Genomic DNA, 13421 nt, shown 5'->3' on the forward strand with positions numbered 1-13421 from the left:
TTCTCTCTTGCATGGGCTTTGGTGCTTGGTGAGCCTATCCACGAACTAATTCAGCTCAGAACAACAAAAGAAAACATTTGGGGGCGTTTTTTGGAGGTGAGCAGTAAAGCTCAGTTAGTTACCTTTTCACTGATTCATCAGGTTGAAGTGGCTCAATGGGTTGTCCACTGAGTAGCAGAGTAAGTGAAACAACAGAACCATGTGGCAGAGAGCAGGGTGAGCAAAAGGAGTGGGGAGGAAGGATATCAGCAAGCTATTAGATTGGTTGTATCATCAAATTGTACCTGAGTACCTGCTCTGCAAACATATTCCATATTGCTGTTCAAGACAGGTTCCTGGGTAAGTTAAACCTTTGGTGTGGCCATTTTTTTGTTATTGTAAACTCAGTCTCCAGGAGTGAGGGGTATTAAATCTCTCCACCTACAGCAGGCAATCCTGCTGCTACATTCTTTAAGGAAGATCACTAGCTATCTATTTATACAGCTCAAGGGAGCTGCTTTTGTATTTTAATGCATCTTCTATCTATGACGTTGACATCTAAGGCACTCAGTCTCTCTGAGAGTTTTTCAGTGCTGGCTGAGATTTCATGAAATGGTAGTCACCCATTTTTCTCTATTGCTAAACTGTTCTTTCACATCACTTCGCTAGCTCCCTGTCTGCCCTCCACCTCAGGCAAAGCTGCCAGTACCTCATTATTAACTCTCTGGTTATTTCTTCACTTCTTGCTGCCATTCTTTTTTGTGCTGCACTGGGACACTGAGGAACCATCGCTGTACTTACCTCCCTAGTGGGATGTTGCCCTACAGTGAGCTTGTTCTCTATTTAAAAAGGAAATAAAATCTCTGATTCCAGGGATGAAAAACACTCCCAAGTATTTGAGTATCTGCTGTACTTTGCAAAAGCTGCTTTATTTTTCTGTCTAGGTGTGTGGCTGGGAGTGTGCATTACCTGTTATTTCAGCTACTGTGTGATCACTACAGCATTTTTTTCATCTGGGCTTGTAGCTTTTTTTCAGCTGTATTCTTTATCTTTATGAAGCTGGATTCCTTTCACTCATTTCCCCCCTTTACCTTCAAAATACCAGCTGTAGTCTGCCTGAATTTATGTTTTTCTCTCACTGTCTTTTTTCCACGATAACTAAAAGAACAGATTTCCTGAAACATTATGAAGCAAGTGCACACTAAAGAAATAGGGATTAAACAAGCAACAAAAAAAAAAAAGTTAGAAAGGGTCCACTGAAAATCATCAAATCTCTCTCAGCTTCTGTGCCTCTATTCACCTGGCTCTTGTGAAGTTCACTAGTGTTCTCCAGCATAAATAGGCCTTGAATTTCTAAGGCAAAAATGATAAACAAAATCCAACAACTTGAAAGAAGGCAAGTGTTCTTCATACACATCAAAAGGGGGATAAAATAGGATCCCTGCTGCTGCAAGTCATCTTTAATAGTTGCCACATTTCCTCCTGGAATAGTTAACGGCAACTTCGCAAGATTTCCTTGGGTCTCTTACAGGTTCTGCCACTCATTTTATGACCATGGGTAAAGCACTTCTTCACTCTGTACCTTGGCTTCCTACTGCAAAACGGTGCTAATAACACTCAACTATTTCTAAATTACTTGTGATATTAAAATATTCATTGCTAGCAAATCCTTTGAGATCCTTTGAGGTGAAGTTCTGAAGTCACGCAAAATGCTTTTCTAGCAAAACTAACCCCCCAGCTAAAATCATATGTGCATACATACATTATTGAATTTCATCTTATATTTTGTTTCAGTGATGCATTTCAGTTCATCTGTGTAACAGGAATCAAGAGTGAGGGCCAAATTTAGAATTCAGTCGCAAATAATGGATTCTAAACTTAGAATTATATTAATATCAGCAAGAACAAATCTGGAGTATTTGAAAATTGTGTTCCAGATTGCTGCCTGAGGATTTATTTGAATCTCATGACAGTCACAAGACCAGGGTGAAAAGACTTTCAAAGTAGAAATTTGCTTTGTGTGCTGCAATGCTACAGGAAATCAAATATGTGTTCTTTTATTATAATATCTGTTCTTTGGAAAATAACCTCCACAAAATACACTGAAATTTGCAAAAATTCAAACTGCGATGAAATAAATCCAAAGGTAGTAAACAGGGAATAAAAATGGATTTATGCTTTTGCACTACCTCTGTTAAAAATAACCAAACCAAAACATTGGGGCTTTTTTAATAGTGGTTTGATTAATCTGACCACACACAGTAGAAACTAGACTAAACTGCATCCCATACTGACTCCTTCACACAGCTTATCTTTCTTCTATTTAAAAGGACATGCAGGTCATGGCATGAGTGTTATAATTCAATTTGGGACTGTGCAAGGAGTACTGCCATAAGTCACTTTTGTATCTACGTGTCCCTCGTGTGAGTGGGTCATTTTGCTGCAGTCTATCTCTAGTGGCAATAACAACACGTGGTCCAAGTCTAGGCCTGGAATAGGGAACTGCATTTTGAATACACCACAGTTTGTATGGGTTGTACATGTGGACAGTAGGTGAGTTGCAGGGCCTCTCTTTATGGTCAGGTTTGAATCAGCTGCAAAATTCAGAACCAGCAGATAATTCTGCTCTAGAATTTTGCCTAGCCCCAGATTCTGTGTGTTTACACTTACTAAGACAAACTTAGTAATTGAAAACTAGCAGAATGAGATCCAAGGAATCTTATTCCACATTTCATCTGTTGATTACCTTTCCCCCCTTGTTCCCTATGGTACGCACCTTTAAAATCATTCTGTCTTTTTTCATTTCTTTCTCTTCCATTTCAAACCCATTTCTCTTTTTCTTGACTCTGTCCTGTTCTCCTCAGGCCCAGTGGCTAGTTCTCTCCATCTCTCTGAATTACTTATCATTTCTCAGCTGTCATGGATCCTCCGAGCCCTGCCCTTCTGTCTATTTATTAAAGGGGCTGTCATTCTAAGGGTTTTTTTGTTTCCAGCTTTAAAACGAACATGCTTGTATTATTTTAACAAAATCTGACTTCACCAAAGCCAGTCAATCAAAGGGCTTGTCTGTAAACCTTTTAATTTGGCTGTGTGTGTGTTTCACGGCAAGTATGAACATGTAGGTATCTGAAGCAGAGTGCTGAAAGCCTCCATGACTGGAGGTTTGAGAGGCTGGGATTGTCAAATGGATGCCTTCCTGAGTTTTGGTCACCATGTGCTTCCTACTCAGCCTGGTCTTTGTGAGAGCCTCCCTTTACCCTCTCCCATACTTACTGTAAAGGTATAGGCTGGCGTTTGTGACTCCCAGCTTGTTGGTAGCCACGCAGGTGTAGTTTCCATAGTGTTCCTCAGTGACATTGGCCACCATCAGCAGAGACTGGCTCCCCGTGCTCTTTATCTCCAGACCACTGGCGCTGTTTATCCTGGGAAGGCAGGAGAAGAGGTGTATAGTGCAATGCTATGGTAGCTGTGTATTGGGAAGGAAATCACTGCCCAGCAGGCAGTAAACCAAAGTCTTTCAGCCCAGCTGGCAGGTGAGGATAGAGGGAGGCAGGAAGGAGATGTGAGAAGACAGAGATCAAAGAAGGCATGTATGGAAAACAGAAGGGAATGAAAGGAAGTAAGAATGCAGTGGGGTGAAATGCTACCAGTAAGGCAGTGAAAAAGTGAAAAAAACCAAAACAAAACAAGGGGAAGGGAGAAAGCATTTTCCCAGTACAGACTCACACTGGAAATGAACACACCGTGGCCAGTTGAAGGCTAGTCCATACTTGAACAAAAGATTTTAGTGAAACACACCAATTCATGTGTTCCAATATGTTCATATGCCAAAGCTAAGTCACTCCTGAGCCCGTAATGTCCTGTTAAAAACTAGGGTAATAACACAACCTTTTTAATGCTGGGTAAATGCTCAGGTATAAAGGACAGATCCCTTCTCTCTTCTCATTTACTCTCATATGCAAATCTAAGAGGCTCAAGTTACACAGATGGGGGAATCACACCTCCCTCAGCAGCTCCTTCCCCTTGATGAAGGCACCTAGAGTGGCATTACCTAATCGGAGACTAACACTACATACTTTTTTTGCCTGTAACATGGGCTACTTAATGCACGAACATCCTCCTAATTGTGTATTGGCCCATAAATGACTTACAGGGAAGAGCTCCACCCTCTGTACTTCCTTCAGCATCCCCAGTGCAGAGAGGGACTGCGTCCTCCAGCCTTGACCGTGCTGGTTCTGCTGAGTCTGATGGGCCATTGGGACTCAAATGGATTGTAAGGAGCAATTTGTTTGGGAGGAAGAGCTGGGGAGGACAACAGGTGATTCTCTAAGGATCCTCTATTGATTAGACTGAAGAGAAAGAAAGAGGTGAGCTAAAGGTCTTACTTGGTATCATCTCTGTACCATTCGAAATCGGGTGTGGGCACGGCTGATGCCTCGCACCGCAGCAAGGCTTGTCGTCCCGTGGCCGCTTCATTGCTCTTGGACTCTGTGATGGTGGGAGGGTCTGCAGGAAGGAAACGTGTGGTCACTTCACACACTTCCAGGTTGGACAAAACAGCAAAACTATGTCAGGGATGGCTTCCTCATGCAAACTGTTCGAGCTAGTGGAGGCCCACACCTGCTGCTTGCTGTGGCACAAGTTTCCCCCTGCTCCTCTGTGGAATGCGTGCTCTTTGAACTCTCCCTAATATACCAGGTTACCATCGCTCCTTACACGTGCTTCTCTTCAGCACTGCTGAATAAAATTCTGTCATAAATGCAAAGGCATACACAGGCAGAGTTAAGGTTAATGATGGACTTCTGTAATTTATGAATATTTACCTATGGATCTTTAGTTCACATGGGCTCATCAGAGAGAAGATGAGAGAAAGACTTCATCAAGGATAAAGGAAGACAGTAAAAGTAAAGGAATAAAGGAATTTAACACTGGCATGAAAATAATTTTCCATACACTCACTTTGTCTAATGCCAAAAGTATAATAAGCAAGGACTGAGGCAGCATATATTATACGGAAATAAGTTCACAGCTTAAAAAGGAAGAGCTTTAGCAGAAACCTGTGTGTGCAACTTCTGAAAGACAGACATCTTTTCTTAGATGTCCAGTGTTAAAAATCCTGCTCAAATGTTCCTAGACACTGTGCCTTGTGACAAGCTTCAAGAAGGCTTGCTTGTGACTGTTCTGCATGAAACTTGCCCTCAGCCTAGCATGGCGTTCCCACCTCTGCTTAATTTGTAGCCAGGGGCAAACCAAACCTGGAAAACATATTGGTGTGACCTTCTTGAGCTAGGTCTCAGTACTGGACTGGGTACCAGGTTGGGTAGGCACCAGCATCTTCAATCGCAGCCCCATGTTCAAAATATTAAGTGATAAAGCTTTACACATTAAAAGGCAGAAATATTTCCCCTTGGCTGCTGAAAGGGATCAAGGAATAAGTGCCTTGTCTCTCATCACTAATACTGGCACACCCCGAGTCTACAGGACTGCAGCTCAGACAGCTACTTTTCTGAGACTTGGGTTACCATAAAGCTCACTCTGCGTGTGCAGAGTACAGCTCCGCTGTCTGTGTCCATACCAGCACTGAAAGGCCAAAGAAAAAGACAGGCAAAATGGATTGTGCCAATCAAAGGAAAAAAAAAAATCTGTCTGGAAAATGTATGGAAGGAAATTTGTTTGTGAACACATTAGCCATCTCAGTGTGATCCCTTTCCTGACCTTAATCGGGATTTTATGCAGGGCTTTAGGGATATTGCAGTGCGCCCTCTAACATCATAAATATTAATAAGTGTACATAAATAGGATCCTACATTCAAAGGCTGTGGGTTCACGCAAATATTTTAATTTGAAAAGGAGGAGGGGTAATAAAAGGATGGTGGAGGTGATTTTTTAACCATTCTCCTTTGATTTTTTCGTTGAAGAAGTATATCTTTTTGCTGTTTACAGTGAGACAAGACTTCTCCATTTTACTGAACCTGGCACAAGAGGTGAGTTACAGAATGAACAGGCACCTTTCTATGGGCCTAGAAAATGATCCTAGCAGACATCTGCTCCCCAGCCTGCTGCCAGGGAGTCTTTGCTCTGAGCAGTCCCTATCTTCACCCCTTTAAAATGTTGCTGCAGTGCTCTCCCACGAGAAGGGGCAGGTGGGAGCCCCAAACAAACCAGCCTATTGCACTCAGAAAGCAGACGCTCTGTGTGTAGCTGTTTCCTGCCCAAGAAGCCAGGAATGGGTTCCCTTTAGCTGTTTTCCTTCCACTCTTCTCCAGGCCTCAGTTTCCCTGTATGTGATGTGCAAGGGCCATTACTCGGGAAGCCAGAAGGTGGTAGTGTGAGACCAAAGCAAAGAGAGATGCTCTCTTCCTGCGGTCTGAGCTGGCAAGCTAAGTGCTCCACAGCAGATGATAAGAGATAGCCAGGAAGCACGTTAGGTTGGGCACGTCCCATCTTTCAAACTTACTGTAGTTTTCCCACTTTCTGCTGCTTGTGGTGTTGTTTAAGGAAGCAGTATCAGGAAAGATGTATGCGAATGTCTAGCTTTCATTTCCCAAACAGGACTGATGTTTTTCCTGCATGGTCCTCATGATCTCTTAGTTTTATCTCCCTTTCTTTCAAAGGAAAAGATCTGTCCTGATGGAATTTTAAGTTGCTTACATTACAAATTACACCACATATTAATATTACAATACTCTATCACATTATATTTTCATATATTCCAACAGTTAAAATGTTTAAGATCTTACTGTGGCATAGTTATTATGTGTTGAAACTAAGTCAAAATCAAACATTCTGACTTTATACAAACAATCTGTTTCAAAGACATTAAAAGCATCGTTGAAATTATGTTTCATAGAAATATTTGAAAATATTAATTGGTTATCACAGAATGTCTCTGGTTTATAAATTCAGCTGGTTTTGACAAGAAAAAACCCTCGACACTTTTAGTGCAGAAAATCTGCTACTACAGTTCATATTTATGCCAAGTATGTCCCATGAAGCAGCTGGTATTAAACCATTGCCACCCAGTTTCTAAGGGAATTACAAAAAACTGTGGATTCAGAAGATGCTGCAGGGAGCCTATAACCTTGACTTCTAAGCAAGACAGAAAAGTTGGTCTGATGTGATGGCCCAAAGGGAAAGAAAGAGACAAAGAGCAAGAATGGTATTAAAAAGTGCTATAATCACCTGTGGTGTCAAATTAAGATTGGGAAGGGCTGAAACACTTGCTGCCATCAGGTCTCTGCCCTAACCCACTCCCTGACAGTTCTATCTGTGAATCAAGGCCGTGAATATGCACCCTGAAACATGCCTGTAATCATCTCAAATTGCAATTTAAGGTAATATTCTGGTGTATAAAGTGAAGAAGGTCAGGAGACGATGTATCCCCTATTCATCCATCCCTGCTGCAAAGTTTTTAGCCTCCAAGTAAGGAAATGGAGCAGGTAGATGCAGATATTCACTTTAAATCACTCCAGTGCCAAATATAAGCCATGCAAGCATGGAGGTTGACATATACGTGTAGGATTACACGACTAACATCAGTCTGAAATACCTTGTGTCGCTGTGAGAGGAATAGGCCAGCAGAGTGAAGTGGACATCTGTCTAAGCATATATGGGCAATGGGATCTGGGCCCCACTCACACAGGTGTGGATGTAAGTCACAAAGCTAACTGTGCCTCTCAGTGCTTTTAGGTAGATTGCAGTATCCTTTGGTCAAGCCTCTTTCTGCATTGCATTGGTGCATAGAGGGTCTCTTGGGACTTGAAACCAGCACAAAAGTTAAGTTTTCGCACCCTTTCATTAACACGTGCCTCTACCGCGTGTCCCCTGGGCTGTGATACCCGTGAAGGCACTGCTGAGATGGCTGGGTGCAGGGAGGCGTGTGTTTGCTCTCAGCCAGCTGAACCCTCCCTTATCTCTCCTTGCTGCCTTGCTGAAGCTTCTCTTCACGCTACTGTTCACCCGAATATCAATGAGTGAAAACAAGGCATTGCCAGCGCTTCTGAGGGGAGAGACGGGGGCAACTCACAGCTCCTCTCTCGCTCCCTCTCTCTTTCTCTCTATCCCCCAGGCCCCCCTTTCCTTATATATTACCAGGTTTAAAGCACAAACTATACCCTGTGGCAAGTGCGTGCAGATAGTTTTCTCAGCATCCTCCCTTTCAGATTGTATAATATAAACCCAGAAACGCTTCTCTGTTTATCCTGAGGTGACCCCTGCCTGTGGGCAAAGTTCTCCCCGTTGACCTGTTCCAGCTGTAATGTACTCACAGTTCACAGTGACCCGGACTTGCTTGACGTCCGCTGAGGCAACCTCGTTGGCAGCTTTGCATTCATACTTGCCCGACTGCTCTCGTGTGATACCTAGGATCTCCAGATACTCTTCCTCGCCTTCGAACTCTCTGCCTGGTAGGACAGAAAAATACAGAGGATGGTTCTGTTAGGCTTTCAGGTTTGGGAAACCTCCTGCTTAATTGCCGTGGAGGAGCAACCACAACAGGGATTCTGCAAATAAGCAACAGTCTTGAGCGATTTAAAAGTTATTTCAGAAGCCATATCATCAAGATACTAGCTTTTTTTTTTTTTTCTAGGTATGGAAACCCGAAAATCTGGAAGGAAGCATACAAGTGGTACCAACAGATCACATCTCACAGACTGCCCAGGCCAAGAAGCAAAATCTCTTGAGATCAAAGTTCACTAGTGTGATGGCTGAACACCAGGAGAGGTTAGTCAGGCTGTGGCTGATTGCTACTTCAAGCAGGGCTAGCTCAGACGTGGTGGTGTTTTGTCAGCACCCTCTTCTCCACTGCAAAACTGTGAAAAATGTTCTTCTGTCTCTCAGAGCAACTACCACCCTGAAGTGCCATCGATCAGATCAAGATACTGTTAAACACAGCCCAACTGAGAGAAACAAAGTGTAATTTGATCCTTGGAGACCAATAATCATCATGCATCCCTGATCTACTGTACATATGAAATGGACATATTTAAACTGTTCTGCCTTACTAACACACTTGTGAAAACAGCAGCTCGAGTGTCAGTCGGGGTTATGAACGGGAGGCAGGAATCGGGAGAGGTCTGTGGCCTTGCTTTTAATTCACTGTACGACCTTGAGTGAGTCAGTCCTTCTCTCTCCCTCTGTGAACTGCAGCAAATAGCCCCCACTCTCTCATCACCTCCGGGTCAGAGAAGGGCAGTGAGGTTAACCCATGTAAAACACATTAGATTTGTTGGATGAAAGTTGCCAGGGAAGCATGAAATACTAGGATTGTTATATCTACTCTATTCCTTCTGAAAGCAAAGTAAGGCTCCTCTTGGAAAGAATCTGAACCACATTCCTTCCTCTGAGAGGGCTGTGAGCACTGCTCTACAGCATGTGAAAGCACCAGCCCCTGTATGTTTAGAGAAACACCCCTCAACTCTCACAGGGTAAAAACTAGATTTAAAAAAAAAAAAAAAGCCACATCAGAAGGGCTCACATTCAGGTTCCTCAGACAGCAGATTTTTCCAAAGCAAGTCTCTGCTCAGAAGACATTTTTTGCTCAACAGGTGCTGAGCACTTCTGAAACCCTTCCCACTTCACTAAGTGCTTACAGTTGTTTGATGGAGTTCAAACCGTGAGGATGGGGTTGTTCCCCTTGGCTTATGGCACTGTGTGAAAGCAGTGGGTAAGCTCTGTCTTTGGAGCTGAAATTCCCACAGACCCACCTGTAATGGATCCCACAACAGAGGCACAGACTTGCTGCAGTGTGTTGGCCGGGTCAGGCTGGCCACACACACTGGCAATGCCAGCTGCATGCATTTCCCTCCTGCATCAGAGAAGGACTTTGGAAACTTCAAAATCTGCTCAGAAATCTGTCCTTTACACAATTATTTTTGTCTTTTTTTATTTTTTCTTTTCCCAGGCAATTTTCAGAATCATTCTAGGGGAAAACCACCCCCCGTCATGGAGACTCAGCATGAAAACAACAGTGTACCTATTAAACTCACGTAGTGACAAGGTTTCCCCTCTCTTTCACCAGGGCTAACCAGCAGTCCCTTTTTCCAGCTCCTACCAGATGTTCTGGTGAGTGGAAATCTCATTGTTATGTCTACAACTTACAACTGCTTCAGTTTTGGCATCCCCTAATAGCCTGCTGAAGGGTCTTCCTGTAGGGAAGCAGCATATTGTATAAGGGAGGGAGGCAAAATTGGCTCCTTTTGGGCACCCAGTGCTCTGGGACATGGCTTTCAGTCTTCTGCTGTGCACTGGGGCGGATGCTGTGGAGAGTGAGTGGAGAAGGAAGAAAGGGGGGATTTTCACTGGTGTTTTTTATTGCTGTAACTCATGAATGTGTTACAGAACCCTCTAGGACCAAAGCTAGGTGAGTCACAACACTGTGGAAAGGACTTCCATCACCACCTAACCCTTTCCCCAACCTCAAGGCAGGACACATGGGTCATGTCAGGGACACAGCCATCCTCTGCCCTCCAGTGGCAGCCACTCCAGATGATCTGTTCTGTGCTTTGCTGTCCTTACCACTGGAGCAGTTTCCCTGAAGTCTGACCTGAGTCTCCCTTGCTGCAATTTAAAGCTATTATTTTTGTCTTAGCCACTACAGACAAAAGGAACAAATCATTCCCTCCTTCCCTGCAATAGCCTTTTATCAACTTTTAAATCACTTATGTTCCTCCCTCAGTTGTCATCTTTTTTTTTTTTTTTTTTTTCTTGCTGAACATTGCCAGGGTCTTTCAACCTTCCTTTGTAGGTGAGGTTTTTTTTAGACCCTTGATCATTCTTGTTCTTTGCTTTTAGACCTCTCTGACAGGTTCACATTCTTCTGGCAGTGCAATACTCCAAACCCAACACAGCATTTCAGATTAGGTGTTACCAGGGCTGAACACAGATGATGGACTGCGTCACAACTTCTGCACTGTGCTGCTGTCTGTATAGCCAACATGTTGTTTGTGTTTTTCCTATTGCATGAATCATTTCTGTTTGGGAACCCTTTTAATTCCCAGATCCTCTTATGACATATTGCTACCTGCTAATAAAGCACTTTTAAAATCCCACCCCCAATTTAAACTGACAACCAACACTCCCCTCCTTTCACAGCAGCACTCCCAGTTGGTAGGTTAGTCAGTTGACTGGAAAGTAAATCAGACATCAGGGAAAGACTCAGAAAGAAAAGGTTAAAACGTAATTTGCCTCTGTTTTGCAAATCATTTGCTCTGCCATTCTGCCTTGTTTATACACAGGGTTCATTCCAAGTGGGACTGGCTTCTCCTGCAATTTGCCCTTGTCACAAGACTGTCACCATAATGAAAACAGGGCTGAGGGTGACTTAACCAGCTCTAATGGAGTGGCACGCTCATTAAGGGTGCTGTTCAGTTTGTCTGTCAGAGAACCACATCAATGGAGCACCAAAGTATCCTATAAGGGTACGTACTTTGTCAATGGAAGATGGTTTTTAGCTTCTCCCCTGCATGCATACATGCATTTAGAATGTACCGTGTACCCTGTCCAGCAGGAGAGCATTCACAGCTACACAAAACCCCTCTCAAGACATGATGAGCTGCTGGTTTGCCCAGCAGAGTTCTCTAGAGATAAGTGAAAGGTAGGACTTCTGTTTTAAAGGGCACGCCAAAGACATCAACAACCCTACTGAGCTCCTCGTTCCCCTGCTCCAGGACACAGATACAAGCACAACACTTCAGGGAAAGTTTCTCTGACAGTCTCTTGCTGAAATAGTGGTAGTACTGTTCTTGTCCCTGCACTGGTGACCCTGGGCATCAACATTTTGCTACAAGAGCTCAGCTGCTCTCACTTGCAAGACAGACTCTTTTGCTTGCTGCCTTGTCCCCTCTAAGAGGACATTAACAATTTCTAACAAAAAGCATTTATATAAAATCGAGGTGTCTTAGTAAAGATCAGGGAGAGGAGAGATGTATCACAGTGTGTTAGAGAAATGTCAGGTTGTGATATCTTGCAGAGAGCTGTAGAGATGTTTTCACTAATTCACTTTGGCAGCCAGATTAGGTGAGTCATATTAACTCTAACCTCTAAGGCAAACAGGGGGTGGTGGGAGCAGGAACAGAGCTTTATACATCGAGTGCATTTACAAATGTTTCTGCACAGGAGCCAGCTTTGGCAGGGAACTGATGGTTGTCACTATGCAGTTTATCAAAGCAGGGAGGGAGAAGGCTTGGACAATGCCCTTTGGTACTGATAACAATGAACATATTCTATAAGGTGAACATAGGGACTGCCAGCTTCTGGCAAGCAAGCCACTCCATTCCCATTAAGAGAAGACATTTGCCTTGAGCATGTTTTCAAGGGATGAAATTCTGACCCTTCTGCCAAAGCTTCCTCACTGACAAGGGCTGTCTCCTGGCTGTTCTGCCTGGTTCAGTACAGCCCTTTCCCAGTGAGGGGCCTTTCAGGTTTCCCTAAGGGGATGAGTACTCCCACAGTGCAGCTCTTCTCATCCCAAATCATCCCCTCCTGTGACTTTAGGCAACCTGCTTCCCTACAGGTTTTTTGCCTTTCACACATTCATAGTTAGCTCGGTTCATTATTGCAGCCCCATTAAACACCATCTTGCCAAGCTGTAGCTCCTTAACTCTGTCCCAGTAAATCAGAAAGAGGAGCTTTCTGCTCTGGAGGCTGGAGATAGAGAGAGTACAAGCCTGGGAGGCTTGACAATCAAACCAACAGGGAACGACCCCGAGCAGCACAAGCCAGGCGGCTGCTGCTGCTCGGAGCTGGCAGAGCCCTTTTTGCAGAGGGATCTGCGGCAGAAGGCTTTGATGTGTGCAGGAGGAAGGCTTTGAAGGTCCGCTTGCCTCAGCCACATTTCCTATCCCCTGGCTTCCTAATTGGACCCAGTAAATAATGAACCTGAAGAGCAAATCTGCTCAGCTATGCTAGCCTGCTGGCAAGCAGGCCCCCTCTCCCCCTGCCCTCTGGAAACAGCCTTGTGCAACCCCACCAGCTCTGCATATTGTCCTTGTTGGCGTGCACACCTGCCCATGCTCTTGTGTGTGTGTGTTTATAAATATATATATATCTAAAATCATATTACGTGTTTTATACACTATGTATTTTATTTTTATATCTATAAATCTCACTGTGTGTGCAGAAACACAGACTGACATGCTCCCCACACACTTATGGGCCCTTCTGATCTCCACCCAAATGACCCCTTGCACCACCACACACCATCACTCTTTCCTTTCTAGGGATGACACGCACCCAGACGATATCCCACTTGTACTGTGTACAGACAGCTCTTTCGGGTAGCCAGGGGGCCAGCAATGCATTCAGTCATGTGCTCTACCAGAGAGTCCTTTCCCTTCATGCCCTGGTTCTTTACATCTCCAAAGGGGAAGCTAATTTGCAGAGGTTGCAGCCACATTTTCTTCCATCTCCTCTTCTGTTTGTCCATCCAACACTTGTGCAAAAAT

General features: G+C 44.0%; 1 protein-coding gene across 3 annotated transcripts in view; it reads right to left on the reverse strand.

Annotated features, from left to right (window-relative positions):
• The window catches only part of LSAMP (limbic system associated membrane protein), a 1001416-nt gene that overhangs the window by 27721 nt on the left and 960274 nt on the right, over positions 1-13421 (reverse strand). For all 3 annotated transcript variants that reach the window (XM_050333580.1, XM_050333579.1, XM_050333581.1), the window contains 3 exons: positions 8247-8381; positions 4365-4485; positions 3253-3401 (listed from right to left, as the gene is read on the reverse strand). In XM_050333580.1, the coding sequence (XP_050189537.1) occupies positions 3253-3401; positions 4365-4485; positions 8247-8381 (405 nt within the window). The remainder of the gene's footprint in view (positions 1-3252; positions 3402-4364; positions 4486-8246; positions 8382-13421) is intronic.

Source organism: Myiozetetes cayanensis, unplaced genomic scaffold, assembly GCF_022539395.1.
Source record: "Myiozetetes cayanensis isolate MyiCay16 unplaced genomic scaffold, myiCay2020 scf5-8, whole genome shotgun sequence".
NCBI classification, from domain to species: Eukaryota; Metazoa; Chordata; class Aves; order Passeriformes; family Tyrannidae; genus Myiozetetes; species Myiozetetes cayanensis.